This window comes from Atractosteus spatula, chromosome 7, assembly GCF_055471065.1.
Source record: "Atractosteus spatula isolate fAtrSpa1 chromosome 7, fAtrSpa1.hap1, whole genome shotgun sequence".
Taxonomy (NCBI): Eukaryota; Metazoa; Chordata; class Actinopteri; order Semionotiformes; family Lepisosteidae; genus Atractosteus; species Atractosteus spatula.
The window spans coordinates 1,887,614-1,911,903 of NC_142712.1; the positions used below are offsets into that span (position 1 = coordinate 1,887,614).

General features: G+C 47.3%; 1 protein-coding gene across 2 annotated transcripts; it reads left to right on the forward strand.

Annotated features, from left to right (window-relative positions):
• Window positions 1-1,322: 1,322 nt before the first annotated feature.
• On the forward strand, window positions 1,323-23,528 carry LOC148830064 (pyruvate dehydrogenase (acetyl-transferring) kinase isozyme 3, mitochondrial). 2 transcript variants are annotated; one of them, XM_088921567.1, is made up of 11 exons: window positions 1,323-1,681; window positions 10,777-10,918; window positions 12,279-12,350; window positions 14,134-14,318; window positions 14,936-15,025; window positions 15,255-15,332; window positions 16,797-16,873; window positions 17,847-17,948; window positions 18,383-18,493; window positions 18,908-19,021; window positions 19,805-23,528. In XM_088921567.1, the coding sequence occupies exons 1-11, from the start codon at window positions 1,576-1,578 to the stop codon at window positions 19,946-19,948; spliced, it is 1,221 nt and encodes a 406-aa protein (XP_088777693.1). In that variant the 5' UTR covers window positions 1,323-1,575; the 3' UTR covers window positions 19,949-23,528. The 2 variants fall into 2 exon arrangements, with proteins under 2 accessions (XP_088777693.1, XP_088777694.1); XM_088921568.1 differs by lacking the exon at window positions 14,936-15,025.
• The last annotated feature ends 762 nt before the right edge of the window (window positions 23,529-24,290 follow it).

Genomic DNA, 24,290 nt, shown 5'->3' on the forward strand with positions numbered 1-24,290 from the left:
AAAGTGCAACTGGTCAATAGAGTAGAGAGAGTATATCCCCAAAGGGGCAATAGTCAGGTTACATTATCCTTCTTGGGAGCAGGGATGATAGCAGAGGGGCTGAAGCAGGTAGGGCCCGCACTGACCCAGGGACAGGTGGAATCTGTCTGTGAACTCTGGGGAGAGCTGAGCAGCACAGTGCTTCCGTGGCTGGAGAAACCAAACCAGGACCAGCAGCCTTCCTGCAGTTTGGGCTGGCAAAGAGCTTAAGGGACTTCCTGTTCTTTAACAAGGGGAGAGAAGATTCAGAGTTTTCTGCTGCCTGCAGGGAGAGGGGGCAGGGGGGAGCCAGGGGGGTTGTGAGGTATTGGAGAATAAAGGACATAACAGATTGCATGAACTATTGTTAAGGAACCTTTGCTTATCAGATCTGCAGTAAAACTGGTTCAGCTTGTCTGGAAGACAAGGGGGGCTGGGGGGATTTCTGTGGTTTGTGATAGCTTGAAGGCCCCTCCACACAGTGGATCAGCCATTGTTAGCAAATTTCAGTTGGGACCCTTGCATGTGTTTGGATTTTGCATGACTGGGCGCTTTGTTGAGATGAGATTTTGCTTCCCTGTAAATCCACCGTTCTCATAAGCTATAGATGCGTCTTTCACAGGGTCGTGAGCTGAAAGAGCAGAGCCTTGTTTTGGCGCTTGAGGAGTTAATTCTGAGGATTAGGTCCAGCTTACTCACGACATGAGCCGCAACACGTACCGGAGCGCCGCTTCAGCCGGTGTCGAAGGGGGACACCGGCGGTGGGATCGTGTTTCGGTTTTACTCCATTTCCGCGCAAGATGCAGTCAGGGCTGCGAGAACGTTACGCACACCCTGAGCAGCCTAGCCCCAGCTTTGTGACACACCTTTTGCAGCCTACAAGCCTAAGCGAAATCTACCGGGGATGACGAATAATGTGGCAGTGCAGTCTGTCCACCTGTGGACTGGGAGCTGCTTGGAGAAATAGCGAGCTCTGTTCTACGAAGAAAGAAAGGGCCTCTGGGGTTTGCAATCTGGGCTTTCCTGGCGTGGTTGTGTTGAGCTATTCACACGTGTGGTCCGGATGGAAACGCCAGTAAGACGGACACAGCCCCCCAGAATGCGTAGCCCCTCCACAGCGTGCAACTGTGACACCAGTACTTTCGAAATAGCATCGGTCACACTAACCCCTGCGGAAGACCCGAGTTGCCCACCCACAATGGTTTGAGCGACACCTAGCTGGTCCAATAGAACGTAAATATACTTTTCCGCGATGCAGCTAAGGACCAATTAAACATGGTCTAGGGGCAGGACGATATGTTCTCAAGGATGGTTGACCGGAACTTGGTGTACGTGCCGTTTAATGCCATAATGTATCGCAGAAGACTGCCTAGAGGGCATCAAATGTAGCAATAACGAAGTTTTTAGACAATCTCGTGTAGCACCGGCTAGCGAGAAGGAGCACTGCCTGATGACGTCGCCGGTTGTTCGTTTTTATTGAATTTCTCCCGATTTATTCCCATCACTTCATCCATGCAGTTTTACTGGAGGCATCATCAGTGAAAACAACATTCAATTATGAGGCTGTTTAGACTTCTCCTGAAAAACAGCACTCCGAAGCAGATAGAATATTATTCCAGATTTTCCCCCTCTCCGCTGTCCATAAAACAATTCCTGGATTTCGGTAAGTAGGAATACTTCCAGATAAGTAACAGCTTTTGGTTGTTGTAATTATTCAGTTGTCTATCAATATTCTAAAGTGTTTATTTGTGTTATTTATCGAGTTATAAGCCGTAGTGATAGACTAAATGAACTGAAACTCAAAGTTCATTTATGTCCAAGACGATACTGAGCTACCAAGAAACTACGCTTAATCTTGAATTCAGGGTTATGGCGTCAGTTTTTCATTTAATAACATATGTAACCATATAAATATTTTCTATGACAACTGCAGCCTTCCTGCACAGCCTACTGCTTGAGCGGTCTCGCCAGTATAGTTAACTGCACTCCAGTGATACAGGCTCAGAAGCCAGACTGAAAAACAAATGCTTATTTGAAACTGTTTCACGTCAGCTGTCCTTTTGTTTGGGGACAGTGTGTTTATAGTTGTCAAGACCACATTACACTCATTTCTGAACAGTTTTAAACGCCCTGAAGCTGATATTTTGCAGGAGCGTAAGAACGCATTAGCATGTTTCGGTGAATCGCCTGAACTCCAGGGATTGTGGTTCTAGCTTGGTGTGAAATGTAACGATTCGGCATCTGCTGCCACAAATCAGCTTCCTCATAAGTGTCTGAATTTAAAGGAACCCAAGACTAATCTAAATTACCGCATCAGCCTTAAGCTTTGCTTAAAATAGAACCAGCCTCACAGCTATTGAGTCTGCACAGAGAAAGCGAATAGATTCCGCACGGCGTGTGATCTAGAGCAGACGCATGCCGGGGGTGACGTGAGGCAGCAGCTCTGGTCTGCGACCTGCGTCTGTCGTGGCCTGTGTGAGGCGTTCCGCCCGTGGCGATGAATGACCTACCCTCGTACGGGCCCGAAGGGAAAGAGGCACTCCACAAGCTGGAGCGTGTCGAGGACAGTTCTGACCTGCTGGACGAGAGAACCAGGGAGCATTAATGAACTGTTTTGGTGATCATGCATCCCAACTAGCCAGAGCTGCCACCTGACCGTCTCCGATACTGCTGGAAACGGACACCGGTAGTTAATCAGGCCTGCTGAGTTCGGAAATGCAAAACTTTTGCACGCTTGAAAGGTGCCAATGTCATGTACTTTCTCCTTTCTTTCTTATGAGCCCCTTATGAGCTCGGGCGCTGTGGTTAAGGATCTGCTCCTGTGTCTGGAAGGTTGCCGGTTCGTATCCCGCGGCCGGCAGAGGAGTCCTACTCCGTTGGCCCCCCCTGAGCAAGGCCCTGACCCCCAACTGCTCCAGGGGCGCTGTATAAATAGCTGACCCTGTGCTCCGACCCCCAGCTTCTCTCCCTGTCTGTGTGTCTCATGGAGAGCAAGCTGGGGTCTGTGACAAGACAAATTCCTAATGCGAGAAATCGCATTAGGGATTCAAGCCTGAAGGGGTTAGAATTGGAAAGACTTGTCCCTGTGAAACACCCTGGAAGTGCGTTTAGAGCACTCGACACTGTGGCGTATGGGACAAGCTGCCTGGCACGGACTGAAGCTGATATTCAGGTTACAGCTGGGTGAGATCCTCGGTCCAATCAGCTACCAGCTTCCGAATGAGCTAGCTAGACCAACTGGCCTCCTGTGGTTTGTAACTTTCCTCATAATCTTGTTTTCTTTCATACGCGTGACGGATGTGTCTGGAGGGCGTCCAGGGAGCCTTCTGAAGTCAGGGTTACTTTTCCCCTATAAGCAGCCCAAAGGGACTTCCTCTTAAAAAAAATCGGCATGCCTGAACTTGTCTGCGCTGGAAAGCTCCAGGGGAAAGGTTTCCAACAAGCCTGTGGTGGTCAGGTCTCAAAATGCCCCCCTTTTGGGTGGGTGTGGAGTGGAACGATCCTCTTTTAATTTTAAATTCTCTTGGCAGCTGCGTCCCGACACCCAGAATTGCACGGCCTGGTTTTATCTGTGATTTAAGCAAGTGAAAATCCTTCCTGAAACGTACTCCTTTCAAGCGTGGGGGGCAGACAGACTTGTAGCAGGGGCAGGTGGGACTCCAGCCCTTTTACTGTCACCCCTTAGTATGAGCAAAGAGGAAGGCTTGTCTTCATGGAAACGGGGCGGTTTGTCTGAAGTCTGGTGTGTATCCACTTGCCAGCTGCACAGTTTAAACAGCGGATGAAGGCGGAGGTTTCCACAGGAGTGGACAGGCTCCAGGGCTCTGCGGAGTGTGTCCGCTGGGTTCTCTGCCGAACTGAGCCCAGGCCGCAGGCTCTGGGAATGTGTGCGCCGCAGGGGAGAGGGCTTGTGAGGATAATGTGTTTTTTGTTATTTTCATGCGGGAAACAGCCTTGTGTCTCCAGTTGTGTGCCTTATTGTAACACCATTTTGACAGCAAAATTCAGTCGCCAAATTTTTCAGCTGATTAACTGGATGCATATGGCATTGTAGCATGCTTTGCAAAGACTAACAGAAACCCCTCTTATTGACTCTAGACATGTTTGTTCACTTGCTCTATGCTTGCAGAGTGGCAAACATCCATGCTAGTATAAAAATAACTGCTTTTCTGGGTCTAAATTTACTTCATATAATGAAATTTATACTTGTATTAAGTGAGCATTAATTCATTGAGGGAATATACACATTACAGGAAGTATTTTAGGAAGGAAGAATTAATAGATTATAAGCATGTCAGTAAAATGTGATTTTCTCCTGGAGTAAGTGGTTACATTGTAAATACAGAGTCAAAGATCCAGGAGTTCTCCAAGTAGTAAGGTCCACTGTAAGCAAAGGCACTTAATACTGAGTACTATGGCATAGATTATTCCCTGGAGCGATTCACTATTAACTGGTTTCCTACTCATTTTTGTGAGCCTTGGGCCTCTCCTTCAACATGTTCAGATCACAGCTCAGCACTGGCCAGAGGTGTGCATGCTTAATAGTGGATTAGGAGCTCAGAACCAATCGGCACTGAGTATCAAGCCCATCCCCTGACACACCTAGGGGTCAGAAGATTTTCCAGGATCAGTTTCCAGCTCTGGGTCGTGTGTCAGACATGCCTAAAGTTCTTGGCAGCTCCTAGAAATAAGCACGTATACTGCTGCTCGTGGACAGAGTCCATCGCAGAGCTGCATGCTACACGTGCAGCTCTCTACAGTGTGAGAGCCAGTGTGAGGGCGATAAGAGACCTGCTGCCTGGAACATGTCAGACTTTCAACCTGCCATTTAATTACAGGTCTGGACTGCCCAGGGCTTCCTGTCTGCACTGCTGAGTGCTGGATCTGGGGTTCTGCCTCTGGCTGGTAGATTAGGAAATGTTACTGATTTGGTTAGCGGATATTCTTAGTCAAAACGATCCCCGGGTCAGTGTTAGTAAAACATAAGAGGTAATCTTTGGTATCAGATGTGACAGGAGTGAAGTATGACTTCTTGTGATTTATGGGCAGGCAGTAGAGAAGGTGAACATCTTTAAGCTTCCTGGCACAATAGTCTCCTTCACCTCAAACTGGGACAGCAGTGTACACCAGACCGCGAAGAAGACCCATCGGAGACTCTGTTTCCTCAGGCAGTGCAGAACGTGCGCTGTGTCTCGGGAAGCCGTGGTCCGTTTGCACAGGCCAGCAGTTGAGAGCATCTCACCCTTTAGTGTCACGGTCTGGTTTGGGAACTTAGCCCCTCAGGAGAGGAAACAGTGTGGACCACTCTATCCAGCTGTTCCGAAATTAATTCCGTATACGCAACATGTTTTAGTGGGAAAACTCTGAAGATGAATCAGCGAGCACTCCCACCCAGACTCTCCCCTGTCTGAGCTCCTTCCCTCGGGAAGAAGGATAAGATGTATCCAATCCGGAACAGAGCTGAGGTTCCGAAAGATCGCCAGTCCGGAGGCTATTCCCTCTCTCCACTCAACATTGTTCTGAAAGTTTTTATTAAAGCATTTATTGGTTTGTAGATTCTGTCTCCACTGTAGTGTAGCATCATGTAGTATATTGTATATGATATGTGTTATTTATTTTCCTTTCTCTTCTTCTGTCTGTCTCTTTATTTTTCCATCTGTTACGTCGGTCACAACACAAAAAAGTCCCGACAACCCGAAGCTGTGGTTTGGCAATAAAGCTGACTTTGTTCATCGGCGACTTGCAATGTTTCTGTACTTTTTATACATTGCAGGTACAGAAGGGAACGATAGGCATGATGACAAATAGGAATAAGGATGCTAGAACTACGGTACAGGGCAGTGCAGTAACGCTGGTATAGGAAATGCAGAGCAGCTGCTGCACAAAAGCGAAACGAATGTGTTCTGGGCTGGGGTGTCAAGCAGTACATGGCTGTTTGCAGGTATGCTGGTGGTGCGGGGCAGTACCCGAGGCGGTTGGGGTGAGCAAGTGCGACAGGTGAGTTCGTTACCTGCCCGAGAGTGAACTGCGAAGTCTGCAGGGTGGGTGGCCGAGGGGCGGGGGGGGAGTGAAGGAGTTCTCCAGGAGACACGTGGGGGGGGGGCAGGCAGCAGAAGAGAGTGGGGTACCGCAGCAGGGAGCCGACGGGGGGCGCCCCAGGGTGGAGAGAGAGCGGGCATTCTGCAGGGTTCTGGGTGAGTGGGAGGTCCAGTAGTCCAGGTGACAGAGTACAGGCCTGGGACTGGAGTAGAACAGTTGGCAAGGAGGAGTCAAAGCCGGCAAACGGTGCAAAGAGCAGCGCCTGGCCATGCAATATTTGCTTTTGTGTGTAACTCTCTTGTTCTGCAAATCCTTATTTAATTTTGCACGATGTGTGCTCACACTAAGTGGGTTTTACACTGATTAGCTACTGTAAACCTGTGTCCATCTGTGAACGTTTAGATTGCATCATTAGTCTGATTCCCATTGGCAGTGAGGCGTGCAGGGAGTCTCACAGCGGAGCTCTTCCGGGGGCTTCCTGCAGGCTTTCAGCATCACACAGCCGTGTAGCTCTTCCTTTGCTGGTGGAAGTCATGATCTCTTGGTCCTGAAGACAAGGTCCAGAGGTGCATTAGGATTGAAGCCCTCCAGGTGTTTGACCTTTTTCTCACTCTGAGCATCCGTCTCCTCTTTGGTGGTCCTCAGGGATGAGCTGGGACATTTCCCAGGGGTCACCACACGTCACACGTCGCACGAGACATGCCTGCATGGCCCACCAGTGACGTCGGGCCTCGGGGGAGCCAGTTGCTGGCTTCAGTGACAAAGCTCATTGTTCTGGTTCACTGGAAGCAAAGGCAGATAAAACATTGATGCCTCGCCGGTCCTCAGTCATGCAGGGTGTGCTGGCTGTATTGTGTTACAGCACCGCAGGATGCTGCAATCCTTTGTGAGCCATTCCCTCGGTGATGTACACGCTCAGGGGGGGACGACCTGTCGCCAGCTTCTCCTCCACCTCGACAGGACTCTTCACTGGCCAGTATCCAAAAATACTGCAGTTAAAAAGATCAAAATGCTACTTCTTCTGGGCTGTCTTAATTTTTGCAGTGAACATTGAAGACTAATATATATTTTAAAGCCCTCGCACATTCATACATGTGATAGTGAAGCGTTTTTTCCCTTAGTCACTGTTTGACGAGGTCTTTCTTTGAGTCAGTGATATGTTAACAGGCCTCCTCTCTGATGAGCTCAGTCTAAAAGACACTTCCTCCCATATGGCCAGGAAAGACACTTTTATTCTTCCACTGCAAATGAAAACTGACCATGAAGTTTAATGATTATGATTTCTTATTTATTGCACATCTCCAGTCAGTGTTTACATTCAAGTGTTTACTTGTTTACTTGTACATTGTCTACTGTTTGTATATTGTCTTGATGCACTGTCTGCACTTTGTGTTTTTACACTTGTTTTAACAAACGAGAGACTTTCTGTAAGTAAGAATTCCATTGTACCAGTACATGTACCGGTTACATATGGCAATAAAGTTCAAGTTCGAATATAAGAAATTTTAATGAAGTTGTTCATAAAGTAGTGGAAAAAATCTATAGAGTAAAGTAACATAATGCTTATGTGAGGTTTTTGTTTTGTTCTTCGGGTGGTTTTTGAAACATTCTTATAATGAAGATCATCCTGCTTAATGGCTTCCAGCTGGGTTTGTTTTTTAGTTCGTGGAGGCTGTCTGCCAGGACCAGAGCTCGTGTCTCTCCCCTCTCTCCCTCTTTTGTTCTGTTTACCTACAAACTGTTATTTGTTACACGGTGAGCAAGCAAGGCTTTTTACAGACAATAATTGGCTTTTAAAGTTTGAGTTTCAGCATGATTCCTGATGCACACTGAAATAGTGTCTACTGCAGTGTACTGTACCGGAATTCAGCCTACAGAGTCACTGCGAATCCAGGGGCCTCCCCTGAAGCACAGCCCTTTTCAGCATGCCTGCCATTTTGTAACAAGGAGGTACAGCTCTGGCTCTTAGCATTAAGAAATTAAACTAAAACAAGGTTTACTAGATTTAAAGAAGCTTGATAATTCCGTTCAGCCTGGGGGTGATGAGACCTCCGGTGTCTCTGTGCTGGTCTGCAGAAAGCCTCCCTGGTCATCTTCAGCACATGGTCCCTGAGCAGGGCGAAGCATAGGCTCGGAGCCCAGAGAGGTTTGCAGTAGTTAAACGAGTTGGGTTCTCCTTTGGAGACGTTGTATATCTGTGCAGTGAAAGGAAATACTGGGCAAAGAAAGAAATTAGCAGTGAATTGTCTTTTAGTCTTGAGTTACCCGTCAGTTTGCTCTTCCGAAGCCCGTTGGTAGACTGCAATGTTATAATAGTAAACCCGTCTCGGATCAGGGGGAGGAGTGAGAAACTGGTTCACCAGCTGGATTGAGGAGGAGCTTTAGGGACAAGCCCAGAGGGGAGCCGAGCCAGGACACTGGGCTCGCCCGCCTGCACTTGTGTTACAGAGATATGTCAAGAAATCTGTAATGTCCAAGTAGTTTAATGTCTGCCCCAGGGCAAAGCACTGCAGCACAGTGTGCCTGGTCACCATACTAGGGCATTCAGAAGCAAGAGTGGCACCCAGTCCAGCAGGCTCCACCTGGATTCCCTGGGAGGTCTCCGGTCCCAGGATGGAGCAGGTCCAGGGCTGTGTTTATTCCTTCTCACGATGTCCACTGGTGGAACCCTGTGAAGGTTGTGTGGACTAAAGAGTAGATCAGTCTCTCTTTGACTTGGCCTTGAGGGATCGTTGAGGGTGTTTTATGGAAAAAGAGAGCACAGCCCAGAAGAGCACAGCAGTAACCCAGTGCCTGGCGTGGAGCAGCCTGTGCTGAAGCATACAATAGCAGAGGCTAAAGTGCCCCCTACAAAACTGCTGTCTGTGTGGTCTGCTGTTCCTGGCATTCGGAAACTGTGTTCTGACTGGTAATGAGTCCCAGTCATGTGAGCTCATGCTGTGCAGCAGCAGACAGCAGCACCAGCTCGTTAGTTACAGTGTGTCTCGCGCCCCTGCCGGAGTGCGTTTCATTCTCCCGACAGCTGGCCTCAAGCCGGGCTGCAGCAGGACAGGCCCAGAACGCTGAGGTCGCGAGGAGCACGGCGCTGCGTGGGTCACCCGCAGGTCCCTGGAGCTGCTCCCCACTCGAGGGCCGGGGCTGCGGCTCTTTTTATCTCCTCCGCTTGTGTTTGTGCGGCCGCAGCTTCGGTAGAGCTGAACAGACAGTGGGACAAAGCTGCGTCGCTGGGATGCCTCGGCTGTCAGGAGCCCCTCGAATCCAACGGCCACAAGCAGCCAAATGAGGAGGGCAGTCCGCATGGCCTGCTCTGATTTCGAGTCCTTCCTCTGTACTGAAACAAGAGCTCAAGAGCTCAAGAGCAGCGGCACTGGGGTGAAAGAGCGGTGGCTAGTCACGTGTGAGAGAGCGTTTCCTCCTGTGGGGTGGCAGTTCTTTCTTTGACTGGGGACCTCTTCCCTGGGGCGCAGTCCTGCTGCTGCTGCTGCTGCTGTTCTGGGAGCGAGCGCGAGCAGCGTGCTCCTGGAGAGCTCCAGGCGAGCAGCAGTGCTCGTGAAAAGCCTCCATGACACGTCGTCGTGTCGCGCAGCCCGACAGCACTCACGGCAGCCGCCAGGCCGGGCAGATGGGTGTCGAGAGGGCGGCTTCCTGTCACGAAAGGCTGCTGTGAATAGGATGGAGGTGCGGAAAGCAGAACGGGCAGGGGTGTGAAAGGGTGCAATTGTGATGTCAGCCAGCGTGCCGGGTCAGGAATATGCCAGGCAGGGGCGTCCTGGAAGAGGCGTGAGGCAGGCCTGCCTGGGTATCGGACTACAGCACATCCGCAAGCTGTTTTTAAAAAACCATGGAAAACAACACAAAATAGTACACAGCACTGAACCATCCCAGTATCTCCCATCTAGGGGTTGGGGATTATCTGCTGGCATGGGTATTTTTAAGTTAGGATGTTTGATGGGTTAGGAATGTGCTTTTGTCCAGCACCTGGTGTGGCCGTTTTGTTCTTGGTAATTAGAGTGTAATAATTATGAGCTTGACTCTTCCTGTCTCCGAATGTGCTTGGACTTGTTGGACTGCCCTCTGGGGTCACTCCGCTATGCGCAGGGCGGGAGTGCAGGCAGGGGCTGGGCCACACGATCCCACAGAGGGTACACATATAGCAGGGCCACGCCTGTCCACACGAGCATATAGACACACACGAGTCTATATACAGTATGCTCAGTCCATTGGTACATGCCTTCCTGAAAGGTTTGTTGGTACTTTTATTAAAGACACTTATACAGTTTTTAATGCTCTGGTTTCACGTTTCTCCTTTAATAATTTACAAGCTGAAAATGTAGATAATTCCACATCTGTGCTGTTGGTATGTACGCAGCTGTGCCATCCACTTGCAATAAAGTCTAGGAGCCATTGATGAAAAGCTGGAAGATCAAATTGCTCTGCGTTGCAGCTCCACACTAAACCTGCTCTTGAATTTGGAATTGGCTGTATTTACAGATGACATAAGGAGAGGCTGATGAGCTGCATATACAGTATACATCAGAATACTTAATATATAGCTGTTAAGGCCTACGAGTCAATTTGGTGTTGGAAACAAGTAGTATATTTATATATGCAGCGTAGTTACCTGTAATGGGGAGCACTGTATGCCATTGTTGAGGTTTCTAGGCTGTGTGCGAATGCCTGGTCGTAATGACCACCCGGCCGCTCTGTCGCCCCCTCCAGGCCGGGACAATGCCTGCGAGAAGACGTCCTACATGTTCCTGCGGAAGGAGCTGCCCGTGCGGCTGGCCAACACCATGAGGGAGGTCAACCTGCTGCCGGACAACCTGCTGAGCCAGCCCTCCGTCAGGCTGGTGCAGACCTGGTGAGTGTCTGGGGCGGGGCGCGGTGGCGGCGGCGAGGGGCAGGGCGGGGCGGCGACCTCCCGCTGGTCTCCTGCAGAGCTCGGGAGCTCGGGAGCCACTTCGCCTTCAGCTCTGTACTGATGTTAGGGGTGGAATCTCGGACTCCAGGCCAAATTTCCCCCTGGCCTTTACCAGTCATGGCCTCCTAATAATCCCCATCTCTGAACTGGCTTCATCCCTCTGCTCTCCTCCCCACTGAGAGCTGGTGTGTGGGGAGAGGACTGGATCACATCATCCAGGTGGGGCTGCACACTGGTGGTGGTGGTGGTGGAGGGGATCCCCGCTACCTGTAAAGCACTTTGAGTGGAGTGTATAAGTGTAAGCAATTATTCATTATTAATATCTCGTCCTGTTCCCTTTTTGCATCAGGGTGCATCTTTCAAGGTGTGCACAGCAGCAGGCCCTGGGCATGGAAGCTAGGTGGTGAGAATCCAGCCTGAGCCACTGAGCCTCTGGCATGCTGTTCACGTGGGACTCTGGCCTGGGTGTTTCATAGTCCAGCCCATTATCTCTGTAAATTGCTTTATTATCCTCTAAAAAGGCTTTGATATTATATTCTCTCAAACAAGTTGTACTTTGTTTCTTTAAACAAAAATGCAAAGCTTGCAATTATGATTTTGAACTTTAACCCTGAATTCAATCAAAGCTTCAGAGTAGCTGATCAGTGAGTTGTCTTACTGATCCTCATTGTGCATACAGCATTCCCTGTCAAACACAATAAGAACAGAGAAACAAAATCATTCTGAACCATAGCTTGCAAACTTGTATTACTGTTGATGTCATTAAATGTTCTTATGGTTTAATTGGGGGTAATCTGTTTCAGATTATTGTTCCACATCACTCATAATCCAAGTATCTTCAGACCCCAATAATTGTGTGAGTTTCACAAGCCAACAACAGAGGCAATTTCTTATTGTGGAAAGGTCTCCACACATTCCTAAACCAAGAGAGTTCAGAGTGGCTTGCAGTGTCTTCTTTAACAGGATCCAAGTGCAGCCTCTGATAATGTCTTCAATTACAGTGTGTCAGACCAAAGGTGAAAGGCTACTTGCCCATTCAGTCAAAACGAATCGGCTATTGTTTAATTGTCCTGTTGTTGTGGTGTATAGGTCAAAACGCACAATCAGTAAAATATCTCTACAGGTATGTGTGAAATGCATGCACTGCTTTGGATATTGAAGACAAAATTGAAGCCCCTCTCTGTGGTCTGGACCAGAGAGTTATAACCGTTATAATGTCACATCCAGACCCCTGACTCATTGTCTTTCCTGACCGTGACTGCGAGGACCAGCTCTGAAACGCTGTGCCGTCTTCTTTCAGGTACATGCAGAGCTTTTTGGAGCTTCTGCAGTATGAGAACAAGAGGCCGGAGGATCCCCATGTGCTGGATGAGTAAGTACGAAGATCGAGCTCCACAGCCACAGAGGCAGCTGCACGAGAGCTCTTCTCTGTGTGTAGAGTCAGTAAAAATAGTGGTCAGCTAGACCGCTAGGTACATTTTACCTTGGTAAAGGTACATTGAACAAACCTTCACCAGCACCAATCTTAAAGTGCCCCCCCCCACACACATCTCTGCCCTGCTGCCCAGTGAAACCCCCAGCTCCTGTCTTTTGACCCTTGAATCCTTAGGTACTGTCTCTGTCCTCAAGGCCAGACTGTGGTCTGTTGGTGTCAGGGGTGTCGGCGTCTGTGTGCCTAGACTTCACTACACACACTTCCAGACAGAGTTATGGAATCGGCTTTTCTAAAACCGGGCCTCAAAACCCATTTGTTTAATCAGGATTTCCGTAACACTTATATATTTGCCAGTTTTGATATACAGCACATTCCAATGAAAGCCACTTTACAAAATAAAGATTGTCATCACCTGAAGATTTTAAAACCTCAGACATTCAACAAAAGCAAGGCAGAACCTATTAGCTGTGTGGCTGACTGCTTGTCCTGTCACAGTACTGCTATTTCATGAGAAGATGTGGGTTTCACAGTCAAACAAAATGTACCTTTAAGCAGAAAAGTCTTTTTTTTCAGTGACCCAGAGTTGCCCCCTACTTGGCAGTAGTTTTCCTATTACCTAAGCCTTTTTTTTGGAAAAACACCTCATTTAATTCAAATGCCCTCTCACACAGCTGAGCTACTTTAGGGCACAACTGTTTTTCTCAAGCAGTAATCTGCAGTGCTGCGTTTTGCCTGTGCTGTCTGACAGTGTAGGCACTGTATAGTGTGGAAAGAGCTATGTTCCTTATCGCAGTAAAATTATGCCACAGTTGTGTCACATATTGACAGTCTTTATCCCTTTCAATCTATGGGTAACACTAAATAAATTACTCTCCATCAAGTCAGTGATATAATTAAATGGTATGTAGTATTGTTATAGCTTATGCCATTCTTAAATGTTGTAATCTGTGTTATTACAATTTGAAGGCAGTGTCTGCGTTTAAGTTGGGTCCTGCAGAGGCACTGATTAATTGAACCTTAGATGACCTTAATAAATGGATCAGCCTTTCAGCCCACATTATGAAGTCTTAACTTTGAGTCCATGAATAGATATGTTATTTAAGTGTAACAGTATGGAAACAGTGTTATAGTGGTCGATCAGTTTAGAACAGTAGTTATAACATGCTGTGGTATAAGGCCACAATTTCTAAATATGGCCTTAATGTGCTGGGTAAGCTGATAGTGAGGTTTTCGTACTACCATATACTTTGAACATCACATTAAAAGGTCTAGGTATCGGTAGTTCTTCAGTACTATTACAGATGTCTTAATTTGGTCCACAAAGGCCATCTTGTGCACTGGAGAATCTTTATCTCGGTTAATCAGGAGATGAATGATGCTTGTTCAGTTTTCTTATACAATTTTTTCTTGTGAAAGCAGAAAGACTTCGCCCTCGAGCTGGTAACATGCCCGTATTCAGTGTGCAGCCATGAGTGTTCAGCATACTCTCAGTTCCGTCTCGTGTGTTCAGAAGGCCGCTGTCAGAATATGGTTGGATTTATTTGGAATACCCTGTTTGCGTGGCACGCAATGGCTATTCAGAATGTGCAGAATGTGTGGTATTCTGGATACAGCTGGCGTATACGACTAGCGAGTGGCAGAAAAAGGAATCCAGCGTACAGAGCATTCACTCTGATGCAAATCGAATTGTAACTTTTGTCTTTGCCTTTCGTCCTGGAAGTTTCCTGGACGTCCTGATTAAGATCCGGAACCGACACAACGACGTGGTCCCTACGATGGCCCAGGGAGTGATTGAATATAAGGAGAAGTATGGATTTGACCCCTTCATAAGCAGCAACATTCAGTACTTTCTGGATCGCTTCTACACCAACCGGATCTCCTTCAGGATGCTCATCAACCAGCACAGTGAGTGGATGATGATAATTGCGTGACTGAAGTCTTAAGCAGGACAGACCATGACTCACCCCAGGAAGCTTGAGTTTAAAACTCTCACTTGCCTTGACTGTTGTGTAAGTGTTTAGAAGTAAATGCTGGTTCAGACCAGGGATTTCCAACTTCAGACATTGTAGTTCACAGAGTCCATCAGGTTTTCTATGTATCTTTAAGTCATCAATATCTAAGACTGTGGAGAAGGGATTTAATTAATTGGGTTGACATCAGCCTTCTCACTTGGAGAGCCATTTATAACTTAAAGACATAGAAAACATGTTGCATTTTTGCAGTAAGGGACTGGAGTAAAGACCCCTGATTGAGGCTTTTTATTAAGCTTGTTTGGAAAACTTAAAAGAAGAGGAGGACCTTTAGCTGAACGCTCATCCTGAATGAGCTAACATTAGAATATGTTACAAAGTCCCATATATTTTTGAGCTGGTCTTAAACACTGTCAGAGGTTGATTGAAACTGGTTGTGATGCAGGTTCAGCAGAGCTTTGTGTGAGGTAGAGAATAAAGGGCACTACGCTGTGGGCCTTGGCCTTCCTGGATTAATTGACACATTAATCGGATTTTAAAACTCTGTTCCAGCTCTCCTGTTTGGTAATGACACAAACCCAGCTCACCCCAAGCACATAGGGAGCATTGATCCCACCTGCAACGTTGCAGAGGTTGTGAAAGGTAAAAGGATTTTTGGTTGTTGTTTGGTTTTCACCGCTGCACTGAAATATTTAATAACACATTGATAAGCTTACACAGGGCCTTGGCGTGGCAGCGTCTCCAAACACCTGCTTTGGCTCACGCTTGTGAAATGAAACAAGAATGAAATAGAATGATTTCTGTTTTGGGAACTGTTGTGCAGAGCCTCTCTTACTTGTTAGCTCTGATGAGGTCTTGTCTTATTCCTCAGATGCGTACGAGACCGCCAAGATGCTTTGTGAGCAGTACTATATGGTCGCTCCCGAGTTAAAGATTGAAGAATTCAATGGTATGTATGTGAGCTTCAGCACATATAGAAACATGTGCTTTGTAAAGTCTTATATGAGTTCAGCATTGCCAACACCGTATCAGTGCAGATGTTATCGGATATATTGGGTATTTTAAGTATTTGAAGGTGCGATTCACTCACAGACAAACCCAGCATATCCATTAGATATTAGAAAAGGATGCCTGAATGTCGGAGCCTGAGGAAGCAGCAGTAGAAGCCCTTGAGCAATCGTTCCTGGAAATGGCACACTGCTCGCCCAGAGTACTTTTTATGTTCAGTAGACTGTTGTCCAGCAACTGAAGTCTCAGTCAGAGACACAGCTGCGCCTATTTATACAAGCCCTTAAGGTCACTGCGGGGAAGGAGAATCAGATGAAAGTCAGGAGGGAAACAGGATCGCACCTCAGCTGAACTGAGGCTTCTCGGCCTGTGAAGGAATTCTGTCTGCCTTGAGTTTCATCCGAGGACAACAACGCCAGTCCTTACTGCTGTATTTGAGGAAGCTCTTCCATCCGTAACTTTTCCATCAGTATTCCGTCAGAAGCCCTGCCATCCTCAGTTACAGTAATACAGCAGGGGAGCTCTGAGCCTTGTTTGTCCAGCTCCCAGTCTCACTGGAAATTTGAGCTCTTGTGTTTTTGGTTCCAAAAGGAAAGCTGGGCAACGCTCAAAAATTCAAAAATATACCAAGAGGCTTTCTTGTGAAGGGATGGAGAGTGTATTATTAGCTGAGTGTGTTCTGCGGTAGGTGCTGTCATTGTGCAGAATTGCAGAGCCTTTGATAAAAATGAAATTCATGTTTCTTCACTGGCATTTAGATGAGCTGTCAGTGCGTGCCAGAGCTCCTGTTAGATTTCTTGGCTTTTTTTTGTTAAACGTAAAGGTTCTTCCATAATTAGTCTTTTTTTAAAAAAAAGCTTGTGAGAACTGGGACTTTGAAAGAATTTTCATAGAAGCCTGTGGATAATTAAAACCAGTATTTTGGAGTGTAGATAATCTTTTTCTAATATTGCTTTGCTACCTCCTTAGAATATGGTTTACAGAAAATGTGAGAAAATTCGTTAGTTCATATTTGCTTTGCAAGCAAATTATAGGCACACTCTCATCTCCTCAAGTACAATTAATGAAGTGGGTAATTTCCTGTAGTTTCCCTACTGGGAATGTCAAAGCCTGATATCTGAAGTGTTTTTGGAGATTTGCCAGCTGTTCCAGCTGGCCACCACACCGGAGAAGGTCAACCACAATTTCTGTGTTGAAGAAAATTTGATTTCATTGCTTTATAAATATACTTTAACAACCGTGAGGCTTCACATACTGTTCTATTTTTAAACCCTGTGGGAAATCGGTTTGAAAGAGAAAAGATCAGGTTACCACATGCTGAAGTGGCTGCTGTCCTAAGAGTTCTGCAATAGAATCGTCTTACAGTCTCTGTTTTTATTTACTTGTTTTCCCTTTTCTCTCCTAGCAAAGGCCCCCCAAAAGCCCATCCAAGTAGTGTACGTGCCCTCCCATCTCTTCCACATGCTGTTTGAGCTGTTCAAGGTGAGTTTGTTGCTGAAATGCCATGCAGCGTGTCTGCCAGACCTGCCCCCAGCCCCCGTGTTACTGTGAGCAGCCTGGATGCTGAGGCGCTCTGGAGTGTTCCTGGGGCGCCCCCACCGCTGCAGGACTCACCTCTGTCCTGGGTGGGGGCCCCACAGACAAGCCTGCTCCCGCCACTGCAGTCACAGGACCTCAGAAAGCCCTACTGTTCCACAGCTGGCAGGAGGACCGGCCGACACGGAGACGAGACTTACTCCTGGCAGCGTGCGGTATCATTGAGGTCACGTGCACTTCTGTGCTTGCTTTTGCTTGGCTTGAGTCACTGCTGAGTAGTATGGCTTAGCTCCCCCCTTTCTTAACAATAGCAAAAGCAGGTCAAAACTGGAGAGCCAAGGGATCGAAATGAGTGCCCCTGCCATGCCTTGGACCTTGCAGACTATTCTCCTGTCACACTGAGTCCTGAGGACCTGTCCCTGCACGCAGCCGGAGACAAGTGGAAGACGCAGCTGCTGTAAAAAAGAGGGATGTGTTTTCACGAACAGGGAAAAGCCAGTGGTAGCTGCCTACTCACTCAGGCTGGATAAGCATGTTGGGCATCCCTGAGGTTCCTTTGGTTGTGGATCAAAACAAGATTAAAGCCAAAGTGCACATGCATTTATTACCAGTTATATACAGTATACACCCTGCTGACACTGCCTGAGCACAGACATCACAATAGCATCTCACAGTGGTGCAGGGCGGAACTGCACTGTCAGATACTCTTGACCTGTTAAACCATCTTCACGTCTTTAAGTGCTCTTATGTCCATGGGGTTTGTTTTTCCAGTTTTTGCTCTGTTGCACCGCTGAGAACCTGAAAGGAATGTGTTTATCCGATCAGTAATGTCGTTCTCCTCGAGAGGCGGGGAGCAGGCATGCGGTGTTCTCAGTGATCTGGGGTGTCGCGTGACAGTGTGGCGTGTCTCTGTGTCCAGAACTCGATGCGCGCTACAGTGGAGCTCCATGAGGGCAAGAAGGAAGGCTGCCCTCCCATCAAGACTCTCGTCACCCTGGGAATGGAGGATCTGTCTATTAAGGTGAGGGCTTTTTCCAGTTCTTTTCGCCGCCGGCTTCCTCTCGCTGTTAAAAACCTGACAGAGGACGGGCTCCTCCTTACCTTTCAAACTGGCACTGCGGACTCAGGCCGCGAGTTTAAAACAGGTGTAGTGATGCGTTGCGGTGAGACATCTGCACTGTGGAAGTGCGAGTCTGTGTGAGTCTAGTTTTCATGACTCCAACTGTCTTTATAAAAGACAATAATTAAAAGTAATTAAAAATCTATAACTGCGTATCTGCAGATGAAATAAGATTTCAGTGTATGGGAGTCACTTGTTAACGATTCTGATTTCTGGGTCTTAATATAATTTGATTCTGGGGGATTCTTTCAGGGCAGATTATTAATGAAGTGCTGTTGACAGGCGGTACACCTGATGTCTCATGTTTTTTCCCTCCTTGCTCCTGTGCCTGGCAGATCTCGGACAAGGGCGGGGGAGTTCCTCTGAGGAAGATCGACCGGCTGTTTAACTACATGTACTCCACCGCGCCCAGACCCAGCCTGGAGCCGTCCCGGGCCGCCCCGCTGGTGAGCAGCTCCCCCTCTCGCTCGGGCCTGTGGCCCCGAGGGCCGGCAGCTGGGGCCCCCCCGGGGCCCAGAGAGAGGCCGGCTCCTGGGGACCCCCTCCGTGCAGGCAGGCGCAGCCTGATGCCAGCCAGAAACGCGCTGCCGGTGTGGCGCCTCTGACGGGTGTCTGTGCCAGCTGGCGTGCTGCAGGCCCAGCGGTCGGACACAGCGTCGTGCAGGAGGAGCTGGGTCCCTGTGCAGGCCAGTCCTTTTAGTCAGAAACATTTTTATTCCCGTTTTAACTGTGCAGGATCGCCATTATCATTCTTACTGCTAACTGTGGGTCTAATAAGTCTTCCTTCCCTTGTGTGTAGAGACTGCATGCCCATGCTTTTCCTGCCTGTGACCTCTCTGTGACCTCTCTGTGTCTTTCAGGCGGGCTTTGGGTACGGGCTGCCGATTTCCAAGCTGTATGCGCGATACTTCCAGGGTGACCTGAAGCTCTACTCGATGGAGGGTGTGGGTACGGATGCTGTGATCTACCTGAAGGTACAGTACCTGCGGCTGGGGTGTGGGCGGACAGTACAGACTGATTCAACTGGTTACTCCTTTTTTCCCCACTTTTGAAGTTCTTGGTGAATTTATCCTTTGTCTTATTCCATTTCTTACTTTGAAACATCTCATTGTAAGATCAGGAGACCAGCTACCTGGTGTCTGTTTTCTACTTATCCAAAGTTTATCCGCTCATCTTATCTAGAGTTGGCAACGAATACTTCCTGCATAGCTACTGTCTGGCAGGTGAAACTACATCAGGAGAAATACCCAACACTGTAGAAGTGGCCAAGGCAATGTGACATAATTCACGACTGGGCAAGCATCTCAGATGACATTTAATGTAGATGAGGGCAGAGTTTTACGTGCAGAATCAAAAACTGAATATAAAATGGAAAATGCCGAGTGTGAAGATGCTACTGATGAAAATGACTTGGGTATCCATGGTGACATGTCATTTTCACCTTCTACACGGAGTGAGGAAGCAATAAAAAAAGGCAAACAGACTGTTAGGATTTAAAGCTGAAAGTGCGAAATTTCAATCCAGGGAATCAGTTAGCAGATATAAATGGCCCCACCTTTGAAAAAAGAATAAATAGCCTGGAAGTAATCTGACCCCGTGATCTTTGTGCAGAACACATTTGATCCATCCTGGATCTCAGCTCAGTGTCTTTTTCATTTGTCTTGCGCCGGGCGGGGTCTCGTATCACCCGGATAGTCCCAGTCTTCCCAGCTGCTGCTGCTGCCGTCAGGCTGACCAGTCTTTCTGCTGGGTTCCAGGCCCTGTCCAGCGAGTCCTTCGAGCGGCTCCCGGTGTTCAACAAGTCGGCATGGCGGCACTACCAGACCGGCCCCGAGGCGGACGACTGGAGCAACCCGAGCAGCGAGCCCCGCGACGCCTCCAAGTACAAGGCCAACAGATAGCTCCTCCGCCACGCCCCCTGCGCCCCGCACACCTGACGTGACGTCCCCGTCTCCAGCAGCGTCCAGCGTCCTTCACTCCTTGACATTTCCATCGTGAGAGCTGGTGGTTGGCAGCCGCAGGGCTTCTCCACGGCCTCTCCGCCCGGCTGAGCGCTGCTCATCCACTGCAGGAGTGTGGCACAGTGTCTCCGTTTGTAGCGACCTCTCTCGTTTGCAGTGGGTTAGAAAAGTACACTTGTTTTGTAATGTGACAAAATAGCGGCCCTTGCTGAAACTTTACACATAGATCTCTCTCTGTAGTGGTGTTTGTTACCTTTCCAAACCGAATGACAAAGTGCTGAGACGCTGCAGGAGGTGATGATTCCTCTTGGAAGAGTTTGTCTCTGCCCTGTGCTGTCATGAGCCGTTCTGTCTCTGAAGCTGGCCAAGAGGCAACACGGTATAGAAAGGTTTCAGATTCTTTCCTAGAAAAACTCATGTGCTGTAGAACGGGGGGGAAAAAAAGCACCTTATGTTCGTGTTACGGAACAATTTTAATGAATAAGAAAAAAATGCACAGCTATGTATGCAAATCACTATTTTACATAAATTATATATATATTGTTGGAAGTTATATTGAGGATGAGAGTTTCACAACAGAAAATGTTTGAAACTTTAGTTGCACTGATTTTAACTGTTGATGTTTGGGGCATTTTAAAGAATGTTATAGGTCCTCGTTATTATGTTTTTTAAGACCGCAAAAAGCCTAGCTGGCTGTTTCACTGCTGATGTGAGGATGGGACCAGTCCAATGTGTTCCATTGGCCTGCACTGCAGTCGTTCTTAGCAATTGTTGCACCTTATCTGAGCTCAGGGGAAGGGCGCATACAGGAAGAACAGAGGACGAGTGTGCAGCAGTCGCAGAACAGTCTTCCTCTCTCCCTCTTGGCATTCTGTAAGTTAAGTTCCTGCTGCTTCCGCTTTTGTTTAAAAACAAAAGAGCTGTTCTGCATTTCTGCTCCCCACTGCGTCTCTCCTCATATCTGGTGCACACCTGTAATGAAGACCAGCCCAAGGTCTGTGTACTCAGGAGAGTGGTGATGCCAAAGTTCGCAAGAATGTGGCTGAAATGGGAATTTTGACTCATGCAAGGCAGAGCTCGCTTTGAGACGATCATGATGTGTGTCGCACACATGGAGTGGGTCAGCAGTACTGGAAAGTTGTTTAGGCAAAGGTAGAGACCAAGTAGCTGCATTAAGGCCCAGAGGAGAATAGATTTCAGGCTACAGCTGGGGTTGTTTCTCTGTAAGTTGTTCAGGTGTTCATGTGAGACAGTGTAGAATATCACAGAGTGTATACAATCCACTGGGCCAGTGTAGAATACCACAGAGTGTATACAGTCCACTGGGCCAGTGTAGAATACCACAGTGTGTATACAGTCCACTGGGCCAGTGTAGAATACCACAGAGTGTATATAGTCCACTGGACCAGTGTAGAATACCACAGAGTGTGTAGAGTCCACTGGGCCAGTGTAGAATACCACAGAGTGTGTAGAGTTCACTGGGCCAGTGTAGAATACCACAGTGTGTATAAAGTTCGCTGGGCCAGTGTAGAATACCACAGAATCTGTTTGTAAATCACTCCACAGTCTCTCATGTATCAGAGTTGTTCCTTAATTGTATGAAACTTTATTACGAGCTAGTGAATAATTATATATGAACAACGAACATTTGCTTTAAATAATGCATTCATTACTGTGTGACTACACGAACACTGTCATTGGTTAACAATTGCAGCGCGTCGTCTGTGTTTTTAGTACGAAGCTCATTTTACGAGAGCAGAGATCGTTTCAGGATGACTCCCTGAAGCTCCACAGTGTATTACTCTAAAGAAAGACCCAGAATGGGAAAGATGATCATTTGGTTTGGGTGTTTTACTACTTTTCTTTTGCCTTTTTTATTTGTAGTTTTTTTTAAGACCTAGATTGTAAAACTGGGTTTTATTATTGGTATTTTAAATTGGGGCAGCTGACAGTTGTACCACCAGTGCAGTTGTTCACAGTGCAGTTACCACTTCAGTAGTGTTTGTGCAGGTCGTGAACCAGTGTTATGTTAACATTTTTATTGTTGTCAGATTGACTTGATATGGAAATCTTACTGGGAAATGATATTGTGTAATTTTAAGAAACTTGATTAATGAAATGTTTTCTGCCTTGTTGTTAGGCTCAGTTGCTGAACTTGGTTTCCTGTTTTCCTGGTATCCTGCTTATTAGCACAACAGAAAATAAGTAAGAGAGCCTTGTACCTTCATTATTATCCTTATATTTTTAATTATTTTCTGCTTTTGTTTTTTAATTAAGATTTATAGAAAAGTAGTGGGTATCATGGGAAAATGCTGTGTTAATAAATAAAATAAAATAAAAGAATAAAATTCTTATTGGGCATCAATTGAAATGCAGGTAATTTCTCAAATGCAAAAATTGAATTATTGCACCTTTGCAATTGTGCACACATTATTTTAGTCTGCTGGCATAAACTTTGCTGTTGTTCAATCATGTCTGTGTTATTGTTGCACCAGTAAAATTGCATCCATTTAATCTTTCTGCTCCTTGTGAGGTGTCATCAGCATAGCAGTGCAGTTAGATCTCAGAACGTTATTGACCACAGATTCCATAACATGGAAAATGTATGCAGCAATGAAAGAAGCTACTTGGGAAAAGACCTCTCCAGCTTGGTTTTGTGCTCAGTTTTGTAACTGGTGCCTTTTTAATTTGGTGAGTGCAGGTAGTGGAACATTTTTAGTCGTTGCCACTTTTCTGCAGGAGAAACAGTGTGGTGGAGAGAGCTGTAAGAGTGCAAACACAGGTTAATATGAGTTTCTTACATGTCACCACATAGCAGGTCAAGTGCTTGTGCAGTGTTGTTCGCACATTGGCACCAATTCCACTCCTCTGGGCAGGATGCATCACAACTCCAAACACGAAAGCAGGATAATACTTTTTACAGAAGAAGCTGGCAAATTTTCAAATCAATAACACTAGCTGTGTGCAAAGCCATAGTTCTCAGCTTGGCCACCCCGGCTCAAGTTAACTGTCGTCATTGGTGCTTCACAGCAGCCCCTCAGACACTGATGAAAAGATTAGTGTTGGAAAGGCTGTGCGTGGGCTCTCGCACAGCAGAGAGCCTGGTGTCAGTCAAAAGAGGGTCTTCTCTCCCAGGGCTGCTGAGAGGCAGAAGTCTTTGACCGAATGTTATGAGAAACAATGCTGGGGGGGGGGGGTGGTCTGGGATTGACATGTCCTGTGCAGACAGGGATCCCTGGAGAACGGCTTTCCTCTTGTCTGCCTGCTGCCTTCTTCCTGGAAGAGAAATGCTCAGGATCGCGTTCACAGATGAGGATGTGTTCAAGCGGCTTTGATCATTGTCTCTCCGTTAGTGCAGTGCAGTAATATACAACATGTGCAGTCTGTATCAGCGGAGGATGACAGTCTATTTTTATTGATTACCGATTTGCCAAAAAGGTTGTAGACATGTTGCTACTGGTTTGACCGAAAGAACATGTTCACTGTGTTTTGGGACAATAAAAATGTAACATTTCAAACATGAGTGATTGTGTGTGGCTTGCTCCCTTTCCCTGTGGCTGTTATCTCTGCTCTGCACCACTCATAGAAAAGAACTTGAGAAACGCATGACAGGGTGTGATAAATATTCTAACAGTAAATTCAATGTTAGAAAGCCAGTGTGTTCTGCTGTAGGTTTTCACTGAAGACCTCAGGACTGTGTTGATCAGTTCTATGGGATTTTATATTTAACCTGGACCAGGACTGCACTCAGTATACTTTGGACAGATCTTGTCAGAATATTAGTCACTTAGAGTTGGACCTTTTCATCAGGTCACTACAGTGACTGAACAGGGGAGTTCAGTCTTCCTTCAGCTGGCATCTGTGAAACATGGATTTCTGGAAACTCCTGAGTTTCCTTGCCCTGTTTCCTCACGTGCTCACATGCCACTGAACTGTGGAGCCCAGTAGCGCCAGGCGGGCCTGTTGATGTTGGATCCAGTAGCGCCAATCGGGCCTGATGATTTTGGGCCCAGTAACGTCAAGCAGTGGATCAGGGATGACGGCGTCACCAGCGTGGCGGTTCGGTGGCTGGGGAGTTCATCCTGAGGACTGTTATCCTGTCATCTCTGGACCCAACCAATTGCAAAACCAACCACTCAGATCCTCCCCAAGCCAGCTGAGCCACCTGGTTCCCTAGCCCATGTGAGAACTGTATTTCTAACCTGTTCAAGCAGAGATAAGGAGCACTGTTCACCTTGCAGCGTGACCTCCAGCCATTGTACGACAGACTGGCTACTCTAAG

Excerpts from the sequence above, each read along its gene's own strand:
- LOC148830064 (XM_088921567.1), top strand. The coding sequence starts at position 1,576 with ATGAGGCTGTTTAGACTTCTCCTGAAAAACAGCACTCCGAAGCAGATA. Across the intron at positions 1,682-10,776 it reads AAAACAATTCCTGGATTTCG|GCCGGGACAATGCCTGCGAG; the intron begins GTAAGTAGGAAT and ends CGCCCCCTCCAG. Across the intron at positions 10,919-12,278 it reads GTCAGGCTGGTGCAGACCTG|GTACATGCAGAGCTTTTTGG; the intron begins GTGAGTGTCTGG and ends GTCTTCTTTCAG.